Source organism: Hyperolius riggenbachi, chromosome 1, assembly GCF_040937935.1.
Source record: "Hyperolius riggenbachi isolate aHypRig1 chromosome 1, aHypRig1.pri, whole genome shotgun sequence".
Lineage (NCBI taxonomy): Eukaryota > Metazoa > Chordata > Amphibia > Anura > Hyperoliidae > Hyperolius > Hyperolius riggenbachi.
Genome location: NC_090646.1, coordinates 359867287 through 359894132, shown reverse-complemented (window position 1 = coordinate 359894132; position 26846 = coordinate 359867287). Strand labels below are relative to the sequence as shown.

The window sequence follows — 26846 nt, the reverse complement described above, 5'->3', positions numbered from 1 at the left end:
ATATGTTATGTATGTTAGTGTTTTATTCATAAAAGATAATAAGGCATAAGTAGAGATTACAAGAGAATTAGTCATGTCCAGTTTGTAAAACCAAACTATGCACTTGCATTGTGAAGCCCCAGTCTTGCTCCATATTACTGGTTAATCAGCATTTCCATATGGTCCCAATCTATGCTGTCTGTTTACTTACTCACCAGGTGTAACTAATATAAAATTGGTATTCCAAGCAGAACAGACGCTCAGGGCTTTGGTTAAACTTTTTCTAGGGTCAAACTAAATTATGTTCAAATGTCTACTTTAACTTTTTTCATCTTTGGTATTTAACCAGCTGTTGGCAAACAGCAATGAGAAGATTGTTTGACTTTGTTCAGTCTTGGACCAAAGACATTGTTTTAAAAGAAGATTTAATGTGTAAAATAGCAGTGAGGCACTACCACTTACTTCTGAGAATTCTGCAGTTAAATAATTTATAAGCAATGAGAATTTTGTAAGTAGCTAACATTCGAAGTCTGAAGTGGTATGACGTAAATGGGAGCATACCACCTTTTTTCTTTATGGTTGGTTGTAAAAAAAATAGCACATTTTGCTAATTTGTGATTAAATTTAGAAGTTGAAAAAGATTATTAATTCTAGAATTATGCTTTTTCCAACTTCTACATTTAATTACAAACTGGCAGAATGTGCTAATTTTTTTACAACCAACCATAAAGAAAAAAAGTGGTATATTCCCATTTAGATGGTAATCATTTTGAGAAGATGCACATTTTATGTTAAATGCATGCAAATTTTCACAGTTTGGAATTGGACTAATCAAATTCTCAATTTGAAAGTATTAGTATTTTCTTGAGCATCTCTAGCTAAAAGCAGTTTAAAGGCAACGGTGTTCTTAAAATTTAACTTACATAGTTAACATTATACATTTAGATACCTGGTGAGGCACTGACAAGGTAAAATGTTTACATTAAAAAACTCATTTTTACATAAGTAAATCTTTTCCTTCAAGCTCCACCCCCTTTCCTTACATCTTTAGTGGTGGGGAAAGTGGCCAATCCTGGTAACCACCTTTGGGCCCACTCTTTGTCATCTCAAGTTAGCAACAGTGAGAAAAATATGGAATCTGGTATCTTGATTCTCAATTAAAAAAATTACCAGTTGCCTGGCTGTCATGCTGATCTCCCGCCTTCAGTATTTTCTGAATGACAAGCCTGGAACAGGCATACAGCCAGTGAAGCCAGGGTGAAGTCAAAATTCCTGATCTGCATTCTTATTCTAGGTCAGTGACTCAGAAGATCTAATGCTGGCCATACATGCAAAAGTCGAATTATATAATTGATCTGAATGTTGCATTGGTATAAATGAAGTCAATAGCACCATGTCATCAGTCGCCACAAATTCAAACGAATCTTCCTAGGATGGCTGCTTAAATACATATTAATTTTGCATTTTTTTAACTTGTTCTAAGTCAAATTTTTCATTGTGCTCCACTCAATATGGGACAAAGAGATCTACTAATTAACTGCTAATTTAGATGTGCCATGTTTAGACACAATTATGGCGCATTTGCATTGCAGTATGCATATAGGACAACTGTATAGACATGCTTATAACGCACATAGGTCCATATGCAATTAACTTTTTCTGCTGAGTTTTCTCCTAGGAGAAAAGTTTTATCTTTTATTTAAAATAACTTTTCAGCAGTTTGCAAGTATTTTTTTGCCTGCTGGTGATTTAAAATGCATTTTATTTACAACTTGTGAAAAACATTACCTAGGAGAAAACTCAGGTGATGAAGTGAATTACGGCAGAGCTCCCCAACCCTGTCCTCAAGGCCCACCAACAGTGCATGTTTTGCAGAAAACCACAAAGATGCACAGGTGGGCTAATTAGTATCTCAGTAGAGCTGATTAACTACCTGTGTGGATTTCCACAAAACATGCACTGTTGGTGGGCCTTGAGGACAGGGTTGGGGAACACTGAATTACGGTACATATGAGCCCTAGGCCCATATGCGATTCATGTTTTCCCCTAAGTTTTCTCCTAGGAGATAATTTTTCTTTTTTGATTTAGAATAACTTTTCAGCACTCTGCAAATCAAAAAATACCAAATGTAGGTAAAAAAAAGTACTATCAAAATTATTTTTACAATTCTTTTGCTTGCTGGTGATTTAAAAGGCATTTTATTGACAAGTTTGAAAATATCACCTATGAGAAAAGTCAGGAGAAATTGCATACGGGCCATAGTCTGAACCTAGTCTTTGAGCCAGAGAATCAGCATGACAAGACCATCAGCATTTAAATAGAAAATCAGCTATAGCAGGTCTGGTACTGAGACTGATGTGTGCAACCAACCACCAGTATTGGCTACATAGGTTTTTTTTTTGTTGAAGCTCTCATCGAAATGATTGTGTTTTCATTGCCAATTTTTGCAGTTCTACCCCATATGTCACCTAGTGCTGACACAAACTGAATTCCCACAATTTCAGCTTTACCTAAACACACCATTTACTGATGGCTAGCCCTAACCTGGTACCTTAAATTGGAACCTAAACCTTACTGAACCCCCTAAACAAAGCATAGACCAAGCCTTTTGATTCTAACCAATAAATCATTCTATTTATCATGATCAATGGTAATACTTTCCTGGATAAATGTGCATGGTTGTGTTGTACTGCAATGCACAGAACCACAATGGATATACAGTAAGTGGAATTGTCCATGTGAAAGCATAGATGTGCACATGCACAAATTCAGTGCATATCTGCTGCCCCCCGAGACGGAGCGAATCAGGCTTAACTCCCACCGTATCTCTTTGTTGTGATGGGTCACATTGTTCGATTATCACGCTTTGCAATTAAGCTTATGGTAAAATGGAACACCTATACCGTAAAAGGATTCATATGAGTGGATCCACTAAAAGGTCCAATCAAAAGGAAATTATCTGGTATCAGTTAATCAAGGAATTTCTACACATGTAAAAACAACTACAAGAAGAATGGGTTTTCTTCACAAGATGTGGTAGAGTTCATAATAGCCAACTTCCTGGAAAACAAGGACAGGAAACCAAAATTCCCTACTGAAAAAAACTGTGCCAACTACAATTTTGCTTTCCTGCCTAGGAGACATAGAAGTGGTCCTGACATGAACATTACTGCAAATTACATTATAGGCAGGAGCAGTGCCACGTTTCTATATGTTTTAGAAAAACCTGTAGGAGGCCTAAATGCGATATATATACCCCAAGCAACAATAAAAAACCTCAATCAATATGAAAATATTACAATATTCAAAAAACTTTTATTTATCAAAATATATGTTTTGTTTCTACATACCTTAACTACCTGGGGACCGCCTAACGCCGATGGGCATGGCCGCAGCGGCAGCCCCAGGACCGTCTAACGGCAATTGGCGTCAAGTCCTGGGGCTGCAGTTTCCCAGGGAATGGCTGTGCGCATGCGCGATCGTTCCCTGCCACTTCACGGAACGGAGTTCCGTGATTATCCTGCTAGCCGCCGATCGCTGCTAGCAGGCTGTTTGTAAACGAAAGGGAAAGAAATCCCCTTTGTTTACATCCGTACAGCGATGCGGTCCCCGGCGCCGTCCTCTCATAGGCTGATGCCTATGAGAGGCGGAACAGGACGGATCGCCGTACTGTTCAAGTCTGTTCACGGAGAGGAGGAGGGAGGGAGGGAGGGAGAGAGGTAGAGAGAGCCTCATAGAGGCTGGGGAAAAAAAAACGGCCACAGCGATCGGACCCCTCCGGCGGCATCTCCCCTTAGGGACAAAAAAAGAAGGTGAGTCCGATCGCTAAGATCCATAGCTGGGCTGTGCAGGAGGCTGAAAAGCCTGCACAGCCCAGCGCAACAAAAAAGACCCCGGTCGTTAGGGGAGGGTAAACATTGCGGTCGTCAAGTGGTTAAAGTGAACCCGAGCTGAAAATAAACTGATGAGATAAACAATTTTATTTATCTGGTGGCGTAGTGGTTAGCGCTCTTGGCTTGCAATGCTGGGTCCCTGGTTTGAATCCCAGCCAGGTCAACATCTGCAAGGAGTTTGTATGTTCTGTTCTCCCTGTGTCTGTGTGGGTTTCCTCCAGGCACCCAGGTTTCCTCCCACATCCCAAAAACATACAGATAAGTTAATTGGCTTCCCCCTAAATTGGCCCAAGACTAAGGTACATACACTACATGATACATACATAGACATATGACTATGGTAGGGATTAGATTGTGAGTCCCACTGAGAGACAGTTAGGTGACAATTTACTCTGTACAGCGCTGCGTTACGATGTCGGCGCTATATAAATACTAAATAATAATAATAAAAAAGAATAATAATGTATCCTCCTACTCCTAAAAATGACTCTTTTAAGTATCCCAGGGGTTGTTTTTTTTATATTTAAACATTTACAAAGTAGGTTAAATGTTTTACTGTCTCTAATCAGTGGCAGCCTATTAAGTGTCCCAGGCTTAAAATACATGAACTATTGATATTTTTAAATCTCTCGTCTGAGCTCAGAAGTTGTATTCTGCCACGAAAACTTTTATGGCTGTAATTTGCTTATCAGTGATGCTTACTATATTCCCGACAAGGTCCCAACAAGATAGAAGCTGTCACTTCCATAGGTAGAAATTAACTCTTTCAGGCAGTAAAATAAAACAAGTAAACAGCCTGGTTATTAATATATTTTGCATTGTACATACACATCTTTATCTCATCATATCACGTCGCCTCGGGTACACTTTTTAGCAATTTTCCACACGTTTTCTACAGTAATAAAGGACGTATACTGTGAAGGAGAAATGCCAACAGGCAATTCATTATCTGCTGGTGCACAACAAACCTCCAACTTAATAAAATCAGAAATAGCATTTTTCATCACAAAAAAATTTGGGCAAATGTCACAGTAAATACCTTGCTTGGCACTGAGGTTGTCCCTCTTTTGTTTATATATTCCCGTATGTGAGAACCTATGAGGCTGGAGGTGACAGCAAGGGAGAGGAAGATACCCAACAAAAAGCAGCAAAGGAGATTGGAGTGTATTTACTATATGTGCCATTTATGAAGATACAGCACTACATTTACTGCATTTAGTTTACTATGCCCAAAATTCTACTATATCAGAGTTTATTATAACAAGACTATACCGTACTATGAATAGTTATCCAACAGGTAACATAGTTTTAAAATAATAGTAGAAATTCTAACATTCGTATAGCACTTTTCTCCTGTCTGACTCAAAGCACTCAAGAGCTGCAGCCACTAAGGGCGCGCTTAGTAGGCCACCCTGCAGTGTTAGGGCTGGGACCCACTACGGGCGCTATCCACCAATCGCAAAGCACCCGAGACTGAGTGAAATGGCAGTGCCGTGATCTCACTACGATTCCCAGAGTGACCGCGATAGATACTATAGCCACTGATGCTATTGCTCCGGGAACCCTCCAAAAATCATGTAAGCAGCCTGTTGCTGCTTGTGGAGTGCCACTGGAGTAGCACTTCAACGCACGTTGGTGTTCAGCATGTGCAGCAAAAGTGCTTCTAGTGAGTCCCAGTCCTAAGGAAGTCTTGCCCAAGGGCTATTCACTGAATAGTTACTGGCTTACTGAGGAGCCCAGAATCGAACTAGCCACTTTGTTTTAAAATTTTCAGGTAAGTTCGTTTTCCCGATTATTACTACACTACCATAAATAAGCATTTGAAAATCAGCAGGGTACAAATTCAGAGGTCATAAAGCTTACCACTATTTTTAGCTGATAAAAAGATTCCTTATATATATCTGTACATCAAACATACAGGAGAGACAACTGAAAGAGATGAAGAGAGAGGGGAAATTGGTTACAAAAGATGGGTTGATGGGAGCATTGGCTGGCCCTGTAATAATCTGGAATGCAGAAGGTCTGAGTGTAAAAGATAATGGAAGTGTCTTTCACAATATGTAAGGGAGGAGAGAAGATGTCCTAACATCCAGCTATCATGTAATAAATACAAAGGAAAAGCTTTTTAATGAGAAATGGAAGATTTTCTGTGACACAAGTGATACAGGACTTTTCATCAAAGGCTGTGAAGGGAAATGCACAGTGAAAGTGGAAACACGTAACATTTGCATGCATCACCTGTGCAACAAGAAGTGCTAAGATGCTATTGGAAAACCACGCTATTGAAATGCTATGTAAAGGATGCTGCATGTTAAAGAAGATCCTCTAACCTTAATTGTGTGATTTGTATAAGAAAGGTAGAGCACACTGTGAATCTTACCTAATTAAAATGCAAATTGGATTGCAATAATGGGAACAGGAGATGGAATAGGGGAAGCTAATGAAGCAGTGCTGGTTATGTCTAGAGACACTAGCCTCATGTGATCACTGGCTGCAGCAAGGAAGGGTCAGGTTGCAGTGAATCGGGTGCTTGGCAAAGGCATGAGAGTTGGGATAAAATAAACAATTCAGTGCAGAGCAAGACAAAATGCAAACAAAAGCCTCACACACTCCAGATGACTTTTACTGAGCCAAAGGATCTCATTTACTGCATTCTAAAGCCGCCCATAGGCATGCAACCACCCTTAAAGAGGAACTGATCATAATAAAAATGCCTACTTTTTTTTACAATATTTATGCAATATTCATTTATAAATAATTTAGTGTTTTCCCATTGTAAAATCTTTCTGATGTAGTCCTGTCAGTTGATCTCTGTGGAATGTTTGTTTACTGAGAGTTCTATGCACAGAGGGAGATGCTGCATGCTTGACAGTTGGAAACAACCGTTATTTTCCACAATCCAATGCAGTTCACAGACAGGAATCTGTCAGGGCCATGGCTCTGACATCACATTACACCACAATATCAGCCATACAGATGTCCCTGATGATCTATTCAAGGAAAGGTAAAGATTTCATGTGGGAAAGTGGGTATCAGGTACTGATGGGGATGAAGCTCAATACTGACATAAACTTTGCCTTATTTTTTAAAAGATTAGACATCAGATTCAATAGAATCATTGAGGCAGGGTTCACGGAAGGCACTATATGACCCAGAGTCTTCCCTCTCCTTAGGTATCTGGGGTATTTTTCCAGATTCGCTTCAGACTCCCTTTAAAGTATGTCTGATCTGAGTGGCTGACATAGTTATTTCCTTTTAAGCAATACTAGTTGCCTGGCTGCCCTGCTGATCATCTGCCTCTAATACTTCTAACCATAGACCCTGAACAAGCATGCAGATCAGATGTTTCTGACTAAGGTCTTACTAGAATAGCTCCATGCTTGTTTCAGGTGTGTGATCCAGATACTACTGCACTGAAAGAGATCAGCAGGATTGCCAGGTAACTGGTATTGGTTAAAAAGGAAATTAGAAAATGCACACAGTGTGCAAAATTATACTGCAAGTTTTTTTTTTTACCTTTAGGACACTTTTTTGGATTGTTTTAGTATGCAAGGTCCTATACAGAACTGCACATGCATGGATAGATACACTAGCAGTTAGAAGTTTAGGCACCAAACATACATTTAGGCTTTTTCACTTGAGTTATCTCCTAGGAGATCACTTTCATCTTTTCTTTAAACTAACTTTTCAGCACTTTTACAATTAAAAGAGTACCCAAAATTGGTGAAAAACATTTATTTTGAGTGTTTTCTTGCTTGCTGGTGGCTTAAGAGGCATTTTATGACAAGTTGTGAAAATATCACCTAGGAAAAAACTCAGGAGAAAAGGTGAATTGAATATGGGCCATAAAGCCTAATCATTATACTGAAAGTGACCTAACCTCAGTAAATTAAGCAATAACTATGTCCGGCTTTAAATTTATCTGCCTCTGTCAAATATCAGTTTGGTATAAACTGTTAATCTCCCCCTCCGATAACCCTCTCCAACGCTCAGTACAATCCTGGGATATAGATGTCCATACCCCTTTAACAGTAGATCACCTCCAAAGAGCCTGATCAGACTTAAAACGCTACTCAAAATGCATAATCCTTTTAGAACCTCAAAAAAAATATTGTTCAACTGGTATATAACCCCCTTAAAACTGTCCAAATTCTCTTCCCAACACTCCCCACTATGTTGGAGGAACTGTAACTCGTTGGGCTCATCACTCCACATTCTTTGGGAATGCCCCCTTATTAAAGTATTTTGGTCCGAAATTTTTAAAATAATATCCTTAATATCAGGACAAAACACTCCCCCTAACTTTGTACTTGGACTCTTACTAGTGGGTCTGGAATCATTTCAGACCCCTCACAGACCAATAATACCCCACATTATTTATGCTGCTCGTCAGCTGATCCTATCTAATTGGGGTCACAACCAGATACCCACGTTAACTCAGCTCCGAAGCCAGGTAGACCTAAACTTAAACATGGAAGCTCTGTTCCTTAAACGCTCCCTTCCAGGGAGATCAGTAGATCACCTTAGAGTTCCCTGGGATAAAATCACCCCACAACTATTATTTAATTAATACTCCCTTTAACTTGGTAGCCAACTCTAAAACCCAGTTCTGGCCCTCCTCTCTCTATCCCCTAACGACCCCACCCCCCCCCCCTTCTCCCACTTGACCACCCACCCCCTCCCCGTCTGGATTAGATAGAACAAACTTACCCCGCTGTCATTCGTGTCAAATCCCACAAGACACGTTTTGGTACAGCCCATCAACTATACCATCTAGGTTGATTAAAATCGGCATATATTTCAAGTGGTTTACCCTAGTGACACTAGCTCTGTATTCTCCGTTATTGATATACCCATGTTTAATTCTGCATACAGTTGATCAGTTAAACAGCAGGACTATGTTCTGTCCTCTGCCATGTGTTACTATTTTATATCTGTGTTTATTGTAACCGCTTTTAGGGCCCTTTTCCACCAGCGCGTTTGCGCTGGCTGAATCGCAAAAACGCAAACCGCTAGCGATTTTACAATCGCTACGGTTTGCTTTTTAACATAGGAATCGCAGTAGGTCATTTCCACTACCGCGATTCGTTTTTGACGGGAACGCGAACGCGCGGCGGAGCGATATTTGCCGCGATTTTGCTATGCAGTGCATAGCATAGCAAAATCGCGGCCGCGAACGTCGGGGAATCGCCGGTAATTGCGATTCAGCAATCGCTAGCGTTCAGCGTGAACGCTAGCGATTGCTAGTGGAAAAGGGCCCTTATGACTATAAGTAATCGCTTGTTAACTATTGTTTCAAAACTTCAATAGAAAACATTGAAACAAAAAAAAAATGTATCTGCCTCTGCCAGGGCAGTTTCTAGGCTAAATTGCACCCAGGGCGAGGGTTTAAACATTCCATAACTACGCTATGCCCGCTCCCCCCGCCGTTGCGCCCCCCTCCTTGCCACTCAATCTGGCTCCCTGGGTAATTGCACTATTTGCAAGCCCATAGAAATGGGGCTGGCCTCTGCAAAGCAACATACAGTAAACATGACCAGACAAGTGCTGACACTTATCTTATGTAGAAGGAAGACAGAGAGAGTATTTCTACAGCACTGAGATCTTCCACAACACTTTACAGAGTATATACTATTGGCACTAAGGGCCGGTGCACACCAAAAACCTCTAGCAGATCCACAAAATACTAGAGGTTTTTGAAGCAGATTTCAGAGCGATTCTAGGCATGTTTAGAGAGGTTTTCTAAACATGCCTAGCGTTTTTTGGAGAATTTTTGTGTAGCATATTTCAAGTATTGTTACAGTAAAGCTGTTACTGAACAGCTTCTGTAACAAAAACGCCTGGAAAACCGCTCTAATCTAGCGTTTTTCAGAGAGGTTTTCCACTTTCCTATACTTTAACATTGAGGCAGAAACGCCTCAGAAATCTAAAAAATGCTGCAGCCCCCGAGTTTGCGTTTGTGGAAAAAACGAACTGCTCTGATGTGCACCAGCCCATTCACTTTCATTAGCCAAGTGGTTTTCCCTCTGCAAGCATTTTAAGAAACGCTCCAGAACCGCTCTGGTGTGCACCAGCCCTAACTGTTCCTCAGAGGGGCTCACAATCTAGTCCCCACCATAGTCATATGTCCATCATAATCTATTGTTAATATGTTGGGGGAAGTCAGTTATCTTATTTGTAAGTTTTTGAGGTTGGAGGAGACTAGCGTGCCCAAAGGAAACCCATGTAAACACAGGAAGAACATACTGTACACGCTTCATGCAGGCAGTGTCCTGGTCCAGATTCAAACAGGGACCTAGCACTGCAAAGAAAGAGTGCTACCCACTACGGCACTGTCCAGAACTGGACTTTTAACAAGTGCATTTAGCCCCTCCTCACTCTCCACAGAATAATGCCAGTTATATACTACATTATGCAATGAGCACCCAAACTGGCAAATAATCAATATCAAGAAAGAGCACTGGCAGATATCAATCACATATCAACAGATCTCCATTTGAAAGTTTGTGAAATTACCACCACTACTTGATTTGTACCATTCGATGCATTATAAAGCTATTTGGATGTTGATGTCACCACCTTTTACAATTGAGTTTTCTGTTAATAATTGATCAACTGAGGACCTGATTTTCATTCAATTGGGTTGTTTAAATTAAATGTATAATGTATTACAAACCTTACATAGCATAGTGCAATCTTATGCTGGATACACACGGTTCGTTCCCGCACTTGATTCCCGTCGATGTGCCGCTCGATTCCCGTCGATTTGTTTATTTCCGACATGTCCGATTCGCGTTTCGATGGATCGTTAGGTCGATTTGCCATACTTTACATGGCAATCGACCTAAAAATCATCGAAATGCGCTCAGAAATGTTCGGGAATAATCGATTCGTCGGGAATCGAGCGGCGCATTCGATGCGGGAACGAACCGTTTGTATTAAGCATTAAACCATTGGATCTCACTATGTTCACAGCTGTGCGTTTTGATAGACCTGGTAGCAAATTCAAAATAGATGGTTCACAGGCTGCAATGATTTTCTATTGGTCTCATCGATCCATTCCATTTGAGTCCACAGAAAAACCTGCATGCATTTTTACAGACAGCAGATTGCATTACTATTCATTTGATCAAAAGCACAGTTTCACTTAGGGGTGAATGCAGGCCTTGCAGCAAACCCTTTCAAAAGTGCAATATCGCTCTGGCTTGGTGTGAAAGCAGACTAAAGCTCAACACACACCATACAATCTTGGTTGTACAGATTTACCAAATCTTTGTAGTATAAGAGCCAACAGATTGAAAATACCTTGAATGACTGATTGGATAAGCTCTTATACTACATGAAAGTGGTAAGATTGAGCAACCAAGATTGTATGGTGTGTGTTGAGCCTTAGACTGTTCATATAAACAATGGCAACAAGTGACATCAAGGATCCTTTTATACATATGGATCTCTTTGCTCGACTTAGGTATGTTAATGTAGCCATACATCTAACCATTTTGCGGCCCGATCGACCATCTGATGCAATAATTTAATTGAATCGGATGAAAATCGGTGCTGCAACATTTCCGTCCAACTAATGTTTAAAACTATTTTTGGATTGAAATCGGTCAAATGCATTGATCAGATATGCTGGAAAATCTCAGTTGAAAGTGTTTGATTAGGTGCACGGCGGTAACAGCGTTCAATATTGTGATGACTGACATATGCAACCACCCCCTTGCCACGGCCCCCAAGTATAAAAGGTCCGCTCCCTACCAGTCCCTGTGCTCTGTAAATTCTCACCTGACTCTTGGCGTCCTCCGCTGACATCCCTGTTGCTACGAGTGCCTGCACCACGCGGCACCAGGTACACCTGCCACATGGTACAAATTTATGAAAGAAACACAGTCCTCTTTATTTTGAGTACAAATGGCGTTCACGTGGGTACATGGGTGTTATACACCCCTGCTACCACACGATACACTTGTTCTTGGGTCTCCAACTAGTAATATAAACTGTTTATGGGAAGAGGAAAAGAAGATGCTTAAAGACCTCAAGTTCAAAAATTAGAAAACAGCTTTATTGAACCTTCAAATTGACATCAAACCACACTAATTAAAAAAGTACTAAAATCAAAGGGTTAAAGCTCATCCAGACCTCCACCATTCTCACTCTGGGGTCCTCCATACACCCCTTCACACACCAGCAATATATTGCACAATAGGTTGCTAATGAGCTGCACAGACCTAGATATCAAAAACTGCTTGCAAGCAAAAAATCTCTCAGCGCTGGGTATATAGCATGTATATTCCAAGTCATTGGGATCAAGAAAAAAGCATGCAGTCCTTGCATATATTCCAATAGGCACTTCTCATATTCCAATATCACTCTTAAGCATTACGACCAGTTCAGTCAATAGATGTTAGTATGCATGTTGAAGCAGGTATTAGTAAGCAAGGAGTTGTGCCAATATTCCCGCAGATGTTAGGTAATAGTTGCACGTCAATTTGGATTGACATCCATCGATAAACCCATGAGCATTAATGAGATATAGTAGCATACAGCAGCAGACATAACAGAAGCATGACATAACAGAAGCAGAAATTAAGCTTCAGGAATCAAATCTCAGCTGTTGTGAAACATTCCTTCTTTCACCTAAGGAATATTGCAAGGATTAAACACCTAATTCCTTCAGAGGATCTTCCAACCCTAGTTCATGCCTTCGTCACATCAAGGTTAGACTACTGCAACGTCCTCTACACAGGCCTGCATAAGAAAGACTTACGCCGCCTGCAATTAGTACAGAATGCCGCCGCAAGGCTGTTAACGAGCCAACCCCGCCATTGCCACATAACACCAACCCTGAGCTCACTCCACTGGCTACCGATAAAATGGAGAATTCTGTTTAAGATTGGCTTACTGACATTCAAATCCTTGCACAATCTGGACCCTGGATACCTGAAGGACTTGTTGCAACTACATCACACCCCCCACAACCTTAGATCAAAAGGACGTAACACCTTGGTCACCCCCAGAGTCCACCTCAAAACCTTTGGAGACAGAGCCTTTTGTCATGCTGCCCCTACACTTTGGAACTCCCTGCCACACCCAATCAGGACAGCCCCATCCCTGGAAACATTTAAGTCTAAACTGAAAACCTACCTTTTCAGTCTGGCATTCATGAACATCTGACTATCTCCTCTGTAACACAACCCAGCCTGAAACCCTGTATTAATCTGAGACACAGCTATGCGCTTTGAGTCCTATGGGAGAAAAGCGCTTTACAAATGTTATTGTATTGTATTGTATTGTAAGCATGGCAGAAAGGCTTGAATCAACCATCATTGCTTGAGCGGGCAATGCTGCCCCGTTTTTTACCCGCTCACCACACTTCAATAAATGCCTTGATCTATGCGTACTCACGCTTCCAAGTGTGCCTGCTGGCTGTTATGGTCGGGTAGGGGATCCCCTATGAGTGGCGGTGCTTCATCCCGCGATCTATCCGCGTTCCAGCGGCTTCTCAGCGGAGATCAGCGTGGGACACTGCTGTGGGTAGGTCTGGCGTCTTTAGTTCCGCCCACCTACATGTTTCGGCCAATCACGGCCTTCCTCAGGGTGTAGGGCGTGGATGAAGAATTTCCCAGTCTCTTATATGGTCATCATAGAGGTCACATGATTACTGCAAAAGCGCCATCTTTGATATTGGTATGATTGCCCTTCTCACGTAAAGTGTATCATGTAGAACGAGAGGGATTCTCTTACAGAGTTCACCCAAAGATAACAGGATACCACACTAGCTTCCTGCTCATTTTAGCCAGCATTCTAAAATAAAGGAATTTGGACTACCAGCGATATGATATCAGTCAGTGTTTCCGTGCATCATTTTGAAGGTACTTTAGACGACATTCATCACATGGCATATATACACACATATACAATAATACAATAACATTTGTAAAGCGCTTTTCTCCCATAGGACTCAAAGCGCATAGCTGTGTCTCAGATTAATACAGGGTTTCAGGCTGGGTTGTGTTACAGAGGAGATAGTCAGATGTTCATGAATGCCAGACTGAAAAGGTAGGTTTTCAGTTTAGACTTAAATGCTTCCAGGGATGGGGCTGTCCTGATTGGGTGTGGCAGGGAGTTCCAAAGTGTAGGGGCAGCATGACAAAAGACTCTGTCTCCAAAGGTTTTGAGGTGGACTCTGGGGGTGACCAAGGTGTTACGTCCTTTTGATCTAAGATTGTGGGGGGTGTGATGTAGTTGCAACAAGTCCTTCAGGTATCCAGGGCCCAGACTGTGCAAGGATTTGAATGTCAGTAAGCCAATCTTAAACAAAATTCTCCATTTTATCGGTAGCCAGTGGAGTGAGCTCAGGGTTGGTGTTATGTGGCAATGGCGGGGTTGGCTCGTTAACAGGCTTGCGGCGGCATTCTGTACTAATTGCAGGCGGCGTAATATGCCTACATGGGCAGCACGGTGGTGTAGTGGTTAGCGCTCTCGCCTTGCAGCGCTGGGTCCCTGGTTCGAATCCCAGCCAGGGCACTATCTGCAAAGAGTTTGTATGTTCTCTCCGTGTCTGCGTGGGTTTCCTCTGGGCACTCTGGTTTCCTCCCACATTCCAAAAACATACGGATAAGTTAATTGGCTCCCCCTAAAATTGGCCCTAGACTACAATACATACACTACATAATATAGCCATATGGCAATGGTAGGGATTAGATTGTGAGCTCCTTTGAGGGACAGTTAGCGACAAGATATATATATATATACACTGTGCAGCGCTGCGTAATATGTCGGCGCTATATAAATACTAAATAATAATAATAATAATAATCCCTGCAAACATCCACACAGGACCCTTTTGCTTCACCCATACCATAATCTCTTAAAGGGAAATATCTTCATAAATTAACTAGAGCAGGTTGTTAGGCACACACCGTATGTATAGAACATACAAGGTGTGTCCACCTTCAAATAGGGTTAGAGACAAACACCTCTCATTGTTTTTCACACATAGATGGATTTCTTAAGAGAAAAGTGCTTGTGATGACATATTGTGTATACATAATTTTTGAAGGGAGAGGAGAGGAAAGATAAGGAATTGATCTCAAAGACAAAATACACTGTAGGTTACGATATTTATTATTATAATACAATTATTCTAAATAGATTGAAAAATCAATCTCTGAATTTAAGCCATTTGGTATCAGAGTATTTAGTCTGTAGATCCACATTGTCTCAACACGTCTCAATTCCTTCTCTATATCCATCTTTCTCACTCCCTACCAGTCCCTGTGCTCTGTAAATTCTCACCTGACTCCTGGCGTCCTCCGCTGACATCCCTGTTGCTACGAGTGCCTGCACCACGCGGCACCAGGTACACCTGCCACATGGCACAGCACTTGCAGTAACAGGGGTGACAGCAGGGGGGGGGGGGGGGGGTCGAGCCAGCAGGACAGGTGAGAATTTTCAGAGCGGGGGAGGGGGGGGGGTCATTTTACACTTAGAAGGCGGCCAGGCAGGCAGTGGAGGCCTACTAGGCTCATTCCTGATAGATATCATGCTGAAATCTATGGGGAATGGGTCTGCAGTGTATGGGCAGGCAAAAGATCAGGAAGATATCTCATAGTCGATCTGTCAATACATAGCTAAAGTTCTCTGCCTGAGTTTCAATTTGCTTACTATTCTAATATGATATCATTTGTGACTGTGAAACCATTACTATGGTAAAGAGGGTTCTATAGTCTGTCAATCATTACGTAAAGAGAAATACCGCAACTCTCATTAAGTAAAATAAAGGGTATACAGGCGTTTCACAACAAATCACAGAAATAAACATTCATCTTCCAGAGAAAGTTGCAGCACCTGGAGGCATCACTGAGCAGAAACTACAAGGTGGGCAATTCAATTCCCTCTGCTTGACTGAAGTTTCTACTGCTGGCTATTCATTGTGTGATTTATGCACGGGATGAGACCAGCAGGGCGTAACTACAAAAGACGAGGTAGCAGCAAAATTCTCAACAGGCCCCCTGGATCCATAACTAATCACACTACTGAGTCAACGTGCTTTTCAGAGTAGAACCAATATCGGCGTATACTACTGTACTGAAAATGCTTTCTCAGCAGTACGAGACATGTGCTTGGTCTATGTATACACTCATTTTATTCTCTGTGCAAAACTCTACGGTGCATAAAGAAACTATCCGAGATCCAAACTGTGGTTCCCTTATGTATTCTAAGGTTTGATGTTACTATGTTCCATTGTGAAAATTCCATCTTTTAACATAGTTTCTAGTAATCTGGATGACTGTATACGTTAATACCATGCTGTAGCATGACTGAAATGTGCAGACTGTCTTTTATGGTGCTTGAAAGCTCCAGGCAACACTAAGCTATCTTTATAAGGTCAGACTCAGACCTGCGAAACAGGGAACCCGAAGTGAGAGACATATGGTGGCTGCCATATTCATTTCCTTTTCAACTGTACCAGTTATCTGACAGTCTTGCTGAACGCTTTGGTTGCAGTAGTGTCTGAATCACACACCTGGAACAGCTAATCTAGTCAAACTTCAGCCAGAGCACTTGATCTGCAAGCTTGTTCGGTGTTTAAAGGCAAAAGATCAGCAGGACAGTCAGGTAAAGGAAATACATATGGCAGCCCTCATATCCCTCTCACTTCAGGTGTCCTTTAATTATGATTCCACCAACTCCAACTCCGACTCTTATTTTTTTTTCCAGTTATATAGCTTTTTGTCATCATTTGCAACATTGAATCATTCTGTCATATTTGCAGTTTACAAACCACACTCTGTCTTTTAAAGAGGGATTGTCAGCCACAAAATCCGATTCCATTTACCCACTGCAATGTGTAAATTATGCAGCCTGAAATCTCATCTTACATTGCATCCCTCCCACATTCCTGCTCCTCACTGATTGGTTGAGGGCACTTCAGTGTGAAGCTGCTGAGCTGAAACCTGATGCTCTGCTCCCCTGGCGTAACAATAGGGGATGCGACCCCTGCCGTAGTGGGGGGGGGGCCCCCTAGGGCCCGCTCAGGTACTTTTTGGGGGCAGGAGGGGTCGCAGCATAAGAGGAGAGCTGTGGCTCTCAGATCGGTGGGGAGGGGGGACATTCCCCCCCCCCTCACCTCGGGCACTCCTCTCAGTGCTCCCCCTCCTACAATCATTTATGGCAGCGGGCAGCGGCGGTGGCGGCAAGATAACACATTACCTCCTTCTCGCTGGAGGTCTTCCGTTCTCTAAGAGCGGAAGACCTCCTGCGAGAAGGAGGTAATGTGTCATCTTGCCGCCACCGCCACCAATGATTGCAGGAGGGGAGCGCTGAGAGGAGAGCCCGAGGTGAGGGGGGGGGGGGGAGAATGTCCCCCCTCCCCACCGATTTGCGGCCACGCTCTCCTATTATGCTGCGACCGCTCCTGCCCCCCAAAAGTCCCTGAGGGGGGGGGGGGGGAGGACAGATTTTTTCTTTTTGCAGGGGGGCCCGGGGATTTCTAGGTACGCCCCTGCTTGGCTCACACGTGTTTACAAGCAACCTAGCTATGATACTGCAGATTGGAGGAGGAAATTACATCAGGATTGCCTTCAGTCAGAGGGAATCCAATTTGGCAAATGCAAGGAACAGAATTCTCTTTATTTACTATATAACATATGTTATGTAAGTATTACAAGTAGTTATCTATTTATATATGTAAGGTTTTTTTCCTGGCATAGTATGGCTGACCCTGCTGCTTTAAGATGTAAAATAAAGCAGGAATAATGACCCTTTGAACGTTTGAATCCTGCAGTAGAACCTTATCTCAAGCTGTCTTTCACTGTTTCTTGGCTGCTTAAGTGTTTCAGAAATGTAATCTAGTGGCAGCTCCTGTACCTAACCTACATGAATGGGATGACCGACAGGCTTGAGTGTCAGTTTCCTGGTCAGGAGCTTTTTGTTCCCAAAAGCAGATGTCATCTTAATATAGCTTTAACATTTCCAAGCTTTGGCAGTGATGAAATGTCTTTTATGTTACATACTTTTAACACTCAAATGCACTCAATACACTCAATCAACTAATTACAGCTCATATAAAAATGATTACTCTTTTGTAACGTACTAAAACACATATTAAATGATATATGGATGTCAGTTTGCAAAACAGCTCAGCTGGATGTTGCAATAGTGAGGATCCCTTCAACCGAGGTAGGTATCTAACTTTTTTGTCCATGAAAGTCACAAGTCTGCTTTAACATAACCCGGAGGTCTCCTCCAGTCTCTACCATCCATTAACCAAGTACATACAGGATTTTATGAGGAAACATGAGAAATAACCCATGACTGCAATTTGGAAAGACCAGCTAAAATATTGTCTAGAATCTCAGGTGGGTTCTTGATGTCTGAATTGGGTTTTCTCCCTCACCTCCTTTCCCTGACCTATAGGAATGATCAGTGATATGCAAATGTTTCCGAGTTGATGCAAATTTATATACATTTGTATGCAACTATATGCAGCTTTTAAATGGACCAATCAACTTGCATAAACTTGGAAGTATTTGCATCTTATTGATCATCCCTACTGACCTAGAAGCAGAGCTGAAGTCCATCATTTTACATTAGTCACTGATACAATTGGGAACACCACACCTCCTTCCTTCCATAGGGAAGAATGTAAGAGTGGAGAATTGCAATTATAGCTATGTCCTCTCTGCTGGGTAACAACAAGCAGGAAGGTAATGATTTGGTAATATGTAATTTTTTTACTGGGAAGGGGGAGTATGGGGGAGGGGATGTTTATTTGACAGGAAGGAGGCAAAATCATGAATTAAAAAACAAAAATATAGAGTAAATACACCTGTATCTCAAACAGGTAGGCATGTTTAAAGTGCAAGGCTTTGCATTTCTCTAGTGCTGCTCTTGCAGGTACTCTTCCTCAGTGGTTGCTGAAGTCACCATTGCCCTTCTATCCTGTCTGACGTATGATCAATAACTATTATAGCAGGACTACAGCTGGTCTTATTTAAACTGTGCCAAAATGTTGTTCCCCAAAGCCCAGGTTTCCTGGGTATTCTCCCATACTCAGAGTGTCATGTAATCTTCAGCAAAGAGGCCAGGTTAGGTACAGGTACCACTGGCACATCCAGGCAATGTTGTCCTCCAAGATGTTGGTATTCAGCAGAAGACTTGGATGATTTCTGCTATGAGAAATACAGGGGAGTGGAGAAGACATCTCTTCATTAACTTGCATAAATGCAGGTGTCATTTCAGTACAGCTAGTATGTGTTGCATTCAATTTCTGCCCCGTCTATTCAATATCATTTAAACTTATGCATTTTCTAAGAAATACCCATTCTACAGTATATTTGCCAGTTCAGTCACAAACCGCATGCATATGTGATTAGCTTAACACGTACGTCTATGTTTACATTTTACTTTTGTCATTTTAAAATGATATTTTATATTTTACACAGACTGGTCTACTTTAAAGGGAACCTGAACTGAAAATACACTAATGAGATAAACAATTATACATAGCCTCCTATTTCTAAAATGACTTGATGAAAATCCCACAGTTTTATTTTCTGTTTTGCCTTCATCACACACACTTCACATATGGGAGAGCAGAGCCACTGTAAGGACAGTAGCAGGGAAGACATCTGGAGAAGTGCATTCCAGAGAAGGTTTTTCCCTCTATCTCTCCCTTGTTCTAGATGTGGAGGATGTCTGTTAGGCCCGATTCACACTTCAAAGGATATCATCATTTTTTTGTCAATGTTGCCAGATCCCAGACAAACTGACAGTGGAACTGAACCTATTAATAGGACCTATTCATCCTTGTCAGTCTGCACCAGATCCAACCATAACACAAACTCCCAACCTGCACAATAACTCTGAACAGCACATGCATTTCCCACAGAAGCCTGTGTTGGAAACACATCTGCTCTGGACTCCAACCAGACCACAATGCACCTTCAGAACGTAAACTGCACTGCCCCTTCCACTTGGCCTTTCATGATCAGGCTCTATGTGAACCAAGCCTAAGGATGGTGTATAATATAGCACTTATTAAATAGCCACAGATAAGCAACTTTCTTAATAGGATAAGAGGCAGGCAAGCATCTACAGAAAGACCATCATCTGGCAGGTAGTTGTCAGAAACAAGGACTACTGACCCTGTTTCCACTGACAAACTATGTCCGGTGTTGCACTGATGGAGTGGTGACAGAATTATTTAACTCAAACACTCCATCCCAGATGGTAGAGGTTATTTTTGGACAAGAATAGTCGATTGTTGTAAAGAACAACCATTTCTTCATCAGATGGTTGTCCAAAATGGCAGTTTCTGCAGACCAATGTATCCAGTTGGATCATAAAAGGTGGCAAGGCTTTGACCACTGTATGACGACAGCACCACCTACATGGCCTCAAAACTGAAAGTGCCTTTTTTCAATGTCCAGCTGAATTGAAAAACACATAGACAGACACACAGCACTGAGTTGAAAAAAGATATGTAAAATGATCATGCTCTAAATGAACAAAGAATGTCAGCTGTGTAGATAATTTAGGAACAAGTAGGCTATAGATACAAAGATACATAGATGTATAAAACAATTGTATGAACGACTTTGGCTTTAAAGTAGACTGTTCATTTTACACACTCAATATGAATATGATAAGCAATCAAATAAGTGTGGTTAACATTGATGTACATTCCAACTTTCTACCTGGTTAATGAATTAGTCAAGTACGTTTTTAACATATGGTCCAAATTTAATTTTCATGATATTACTTGGCAAACAGCTCTTACACTAATCAAGCATTGTATATTATATTTTTCACTTGAGTGCTTACCATGGCTGCAGGGGTGTTTTATACCACTGCTAGGAAAAGGGATAGGTATCAAACTGTGAGCAAATCCCCTTGAATCCTAATCTACTCTGACCTGTAATTGATTGAAAGTTGTGAAATAAACATCTAAACAATTTGTTGCCTCAACTTTTTAACACTGGATGGACAGCAAACTAAAAACTCTGAATTCAGTTCATACTTTTTTCATGGTTAATAAGTAATTAATAAGTAATTTAGCACTGAACGTAATGGTGCTTTCACACAAAATCCATTGCTTCTGGGTGTAATGGCCCATACACACGTTGGATTTTTCTGACCGGCCCGTCGTTTGAACGTTCCGTCGTTCAGTCGTTCGCACGTCAAATCCGACGTGTGTACAGACTATCGTTCGGGTGATAAGACTGGTTTCCAGCGATCCGCCGGGCGGATCGCTGGAAACCAGTCTTATCACGCGAACGATAGTCCGTACACACGTCTGATTCCGCGTGCGAACGACTGAACGACGGGACGTTCAAACGACCCGTCGTTCAGAAAAATCCGACGTGTGTATGGGCCTTAATGGACAACCGAATTGCAACCATCACAACGTGATGTAATTGTATACCAATGGGGATTTCCATGCTTTTGCGGTGCAAAGATTTCCAATGGGATAATGCTCAGCATGCAGTACCTGGTGTAAAAGTCTATGGACTGTATTCTGCACTGTAGGGCTTGCATCACAGCTGTAGGCTGCAATGCAGCTTTACATTACCGTTGCATTACCATTCTATTTTTTAGGGTGTGCAACACAATGTATGTAGTGTGAAACGCGCACAACAGTCCACAGAATGGTTCATATAAGTCACAAATACTGACAATAAACGTATGATTTTTTTTTTCAGCTGATTCAACTGCTTTGAACAAATTTGGCTGGGATCTCATGGGCCCAGTCCAATTCACTTTTTCTCCTAAGTTTTTACCTATGGGATATCTTTACATATCAATAACATTTTTAAAGTCATTGGGAACTAGTAAAAAAAAAATAAAGCAGATACTTACCTAAGGAGCGGGAAGGCTCCTATAGAGCATTCCTGCTCCTCTCTCAGTCCCCATTCCAGCGCTGGCCCCCCGGTAGCAGTATATGACCAATTTGGTCAAATACTGTTCTCTCTCTGCCGCGAAGGAGGCTTCAGAAGTCTTAGGAAGCCCCCCCCCCCCCCCCCCCCCCCCCGAGTGCTCCTGAAGATGGGCCACCTGACTTCAGGAGCACTCGGCTCCTGAACACTTTCTAAGTCCCCCGTGGTGTGGGATTTAAAAGGGGGTGCCATTGCTTAATCGAGGGGACCGGGAGAGGAGAGGGAAGGCTCTATAGGACCCAGAGCCTTCCTTCTCCTCAGGTAAGTATCTGCTTCATTTTTGTATTATTTTTTTTAGCAATTCCCAATTACTTTAAGTAACTAGCCAGCAAGTAAATAGAGTACTTTATTACCTACTTTTTGGTACTCTTTCTGTAAACTTCTTAAACAGAAGATGAAAAATTATCTCCTAGAAGATAACTTAGGAGAAAAGGTAAATTTGCCTGAGCCCAACCATTCACGTTACATTCATTTGGGCAGTTTATCAATCATGAATCTCTAAATGGGCAGGGTGAGGAATGGAGAGAAATCAAAGGCTGCATAGTGTGATAATGGATCAAGTAGGACAATGCTAGTGGATTAATCAAATCTTCATTTGATTTTGACTGAAGTCTAGTTGAGAGTAGTAGACTTGATCACTACTATCCATTCAGAGTTTGCCGGGGTGGATTAAGGGGAGGGGGGCTGTGAATCACTTGCTATATTATTATATGGGTAGCATAACAGACTGCACATTAGGGTCGGTTCATACTAGGCCTGCTGCCGGGCCATTTTTTTGAGTGAGTAGCGGTGGATCAACAGACATGTAGACTGTACCCTTGTTTTCCTGATTAGCCCATTCACATACATTATTTTCACTAGATCTGTGAATATCCATTGCAATAAAATGGACATTCCTGACTTGCACGATGATTAGCAAACAAGGACACACTTCTAATACATTGACAGTGGGAGCACCTCCACCAGATCACAGGAGCAAGTACAGTAAATCCGGCACACTACTTGTTGCGGGTATTGCAGCACAGTATCAACGAACCCTCTTGCCCTTGATTTGGACAAAGGGGCTTTGTAAGAGGTGGGAAAGATGTCAGCATCTCTGTTGCAAAGTTACCAATGACAGGAACCACGTGGTTTTGTTCAGATGATGGAGCCCCATGCCTGTGGGCTCAGCTGTTCTGCCAATACCATCTTGTATGAGAGATACAATGTTTAAAAAAGACTTGAGGAGCGACCTTGTTTTTATTTTTAATACAAATGTAAAATATATATATATATATATATATATATATATATGCACCATTTGAAGCTCAGTAATATGGCTTACCACTTGGGTAGAGCAGGTGGAAAGTTAGGCAGTTAACACCCCTCATTATTTACTTTAAAAAATGCCTCCCGCATCTAATGCTGGGAATACACAATGAGTTTTTTTCGGCAGATTAACTGGCCGATCGAGTTTCCAATCGATTTTTGCAATCGTTTTTTCGGAACTATTTCCATTTAATTCTATTAAAAAATCATTCAGAAAAACGATCGAAATCAGGTTGGACTTGTTGGAAATTATCTATCGAGCCATCTATCTGCCAAATAAACTCATGGTGTATTCCCAGCGTAAGGCAACGAAATAGTGGGGCATTGTGGTGCATTGCGCTGGACAATATAATTTCATTGCTACCGTGATACAATTATATTGTAATGGTATGTTCACATCGGCGGGTTGGCAGTGCGACATATCCATCAGGCATAACGGGATACATGGAGTGAGTTGCTGCATAACGCTTGCAATAACAGTGGCAGTAAAGCATGCTTTCTGTGCATGCTTCACTGTATGCATCTCACTGCATGCATAGACTTTTCCCCTCTGTTGCGTCCTTATTTTTACAGGTGACGCAACACAACTCACCACTGAGAACACAGCCTAAGCTCACTAGTTAGAACAGGAAAAAAAGCACATATCTTAAAAAAGACGTTGCAGAGAGTATAATTTTCTAATTTTTGCCCAGTACAAATTTCTTAATTAAATCATGTGAATATGTATTTCAATATGTTAGAGAATTATGAGTCTGTAATGCTAGCGATTGTTGTAACTTAATCATTCATCAGTCTATTACACATCAAGTATGTCAATTGTGTCATATAAAAATACTGAAATTTATACATTCACCCTCCTAAAAACACCATAGCATTATGGATAATAATACAAAAAAAGTGCTACAATTTTGAATTATTGATATAATTTGTTGTAACAACAATCAAATGACACTCGAGTTGCATAGCACCAAATGTACTATGAATATAGTATATTAGTTGACTTAATATAGTATATACAGTAAATGGTGTTGTAGACAGGCAGAGGGCAAATACTGACAATATAATAATGAGGTATTGTAATGATTACTATAATTACTATTGTGCTAGTTAGTGTCTTTAAATACTGTATATTCTGATTTAAACACACCTGTGAACTATATTAATAGTGGATGGAGGTGTACATACATAACTATGACTAGCAATGAATACCTCGAGCCTTTTAAAAGAAAGGTAATGCTGATCTTGGATGGCATCACAGAAGGTATTGCAATAAGGTATGTGCACACAATACCCTGGATAAGCACAGCTCCCTTTCCCCCCAAGTGCTGCACAAGTTTCCACTTACTTTCTTGTTGAGCTTGCAGTTTGCCGAGTCCCTGGAGCTCCTGTGATTGGCTTTGACCAATGCCAGCAAAAACGCTTGTATAAATACATTCCAAATGATTACCATCCTAGCTTCAATGCTCCAAATACCGCGGGACGAAGTAGGATCGGAAAGGAAAAGAGTTATTATGATGTACTGCCAGCGGTGCCCAGCTCTGCACAGGCTTATGAAACAAAGTAGGAAGATGAATAGAGAGAGCATCTAGCTCTCAAAGCGGACTTGAGTTTATGTTGTTGGGTTTAATCTTCTCCGTGAATAAGCCAATAGGGAAGGCTCTCATCCAACGTGCCATGCTGGTTTCATGCCAGCCGCTACACTTTTGTTTATTCTGCAGTGATTGCCATAGTCAGTTCAAATGTCACTCAGCTCTCCCGCACTGATATTGGGAAATGTGAGGAAGGACATTCACAATCTCAGTGTGAAGTAGAAAGTTGTGGGAGGTGTAAGGAACTCCTTATTCCTTCCCTGTGCTACATTTGCTTTTCTCCTCATGTAACGTCCCCTCCTCCAGGCTATTCCTCCTCCCCCCTCAAAGTCTGAGTGCCCATGCCTGTTATTTGTAGGATGCTAGTTGCGTGCTGCTATCAGGTACCCTGCCTGTCTGCTTGTTCCCAGTCACAAAGCAGAGTGCGAGCTCACTTTCCCGGGAACAGCTATATGCCAATCTCAATACAAGAATAGACACTGGTTGTACTAATGCTCCAGAATATGGAACAGCTATAGCTGCAGGGCACTTTGCACTAATATACCAGTCACTCAGAAAATCTGGGAGATTGTCCATATCACTTTCTCTGCTGTAGCACTTTTTTTTTTTTATTATTGCAAGAAAACATTATTAACTGACCTACTGATTTCCCCAGAATTCATTTCATTGTTTTATTACTTATTTCAAGGGCTCAGTTGGTGTAGAAAGCAATAGGATTAATAGTTTTGTATCATGCATAGCTCCCAACTGTACCTATTTTGGACGGACAGTCCCTCTTTGGAAGCCCTGTCCCTCTGTCCCTCTTTCCTCCTCATTTGTCCCTCTTTCAGGACTTTGTCCCTCTTTCTAAGTATATATATATATATATATATATATATATATATTTCTCTTCTAAAACATGTGTTTGATTGACTCTAAACTTTATTCCCATCCTTTAAAATTATATATTCCTAATTTTAAAATGTTAATATGAAGGAAAATGAACCAGGATAGAAAGGACCATTGTGGTTTGAATTATAAAACAACATATGTTTCTAATGACATCTTTATGGTATGCGTGACTAGGGGTGTGATGGGGGCGTAATCCAGGGTGTGGCTTAAGTGTCCCTCTTTCTCATCTCAAAAAGTTGGGAGGCATCAGGTATCATGGGTGTATCTGTAGTTTTGTATTGCAACTGTTACACCCTGAAAAAGGGGAATTATAAATAAGAACTCCATGAGCATGCTTCCTCTATCTGCATCATGTCTGATGAGAATGAGGTAGCCAGGCCAAGAGCCACCCCTTAGGTACTTTTTCCCCAGGTCAAACTAGTTGCTAAACATAAACTGACTCCAATAGATAGCCCAAATCCTGATCCTTTATTTCAGCTTGTTATTTACATAGATATTTCAAAGAATTCTGTTCTTTTCCAATAGCTCATTAGGAAATTACTGCTTTACAGATTTTACTACACAAAAATCAGTCTATTACACATCAAGTATGTCAGCACAAGATGCATAGGACAGGCGTAATTTTATCTTTATTCAGTGCATAGCTGAACAAAATTCAAGACACCTTTCTGGTTTATTGCAATATGGATTTGACAAAAAATATCCTCTAAATTTATCTCTAAATCTAAATTATTGAGATAATCACGTATGGCCTGCTTATTGTTTGCCTAATTTTAAAGAGGGACCACAGTTGTGTTTCTGGTAAAACTGCGGACGATTTTTTGCATTTGGTGTGCGTTTTAATGCACGCCTGACCCACCACAGACTGCTGGCACCTGCTGGCAGTGCAGTTTCTAGGCTAAAATGCACCAAGGGCGAGGGTGTAAAAATTGCGCCCCCCCCCCAGCAAGGTATGGGCGCCCGCAATATAGGTTGGCCAGGTCTAGTTGCACTCAGTATAGGTCCCCCCAGTATAGGTAGCCAAGAATAGGTAATCCAGTATAGGTAGCCAGCTATAGGCCCCCAGTATAGGTAGCCAGGCATAGGTGAGCCAGTATAGTTGCCCCCGGTATAGGTTAGCCAGGTCTAGTTGCACTCAGTATAGGTCCCCCCAGTATAGGTAGCCAAGAATAGGTAATCCAGTATAGGTAGCCAGCTATAGGTCCCCCCAGTATAGGTAGCCAGGCATAGGTGAGCCAGTATAG

The 26846-nt window shown here is 41.5% G+C and overlaps 1 protein-coding gene across 3 annotated transcripts in view; it reads right to left on the bottom strand.

The window, feature by feature from the left end:
• Positions 1-24991, bottom strand: part of TRABD2A (TraB domain containing 2A) — a 116564-nt gene extending 91573 nt beyond the window's left edge. For all 3 annotated transcript variants that reach the window (XM_068271291.1, XM_068271292.1, XM_068271293.1), the window contains exon 1: positions 24468-24991. In XM_068271291.1, the coding sequence (XP_068127392.1) occupies positions 24468-24707 (240 nt within the window). In that variant the 5' untranslated portion in view covers positions 24708-24991. The remainder of the gene's footprint in view (positions 1-24467) is intronic.
• Between the last annotated feature and the right edge of the window lie 1855 nt (positions 24992-26846).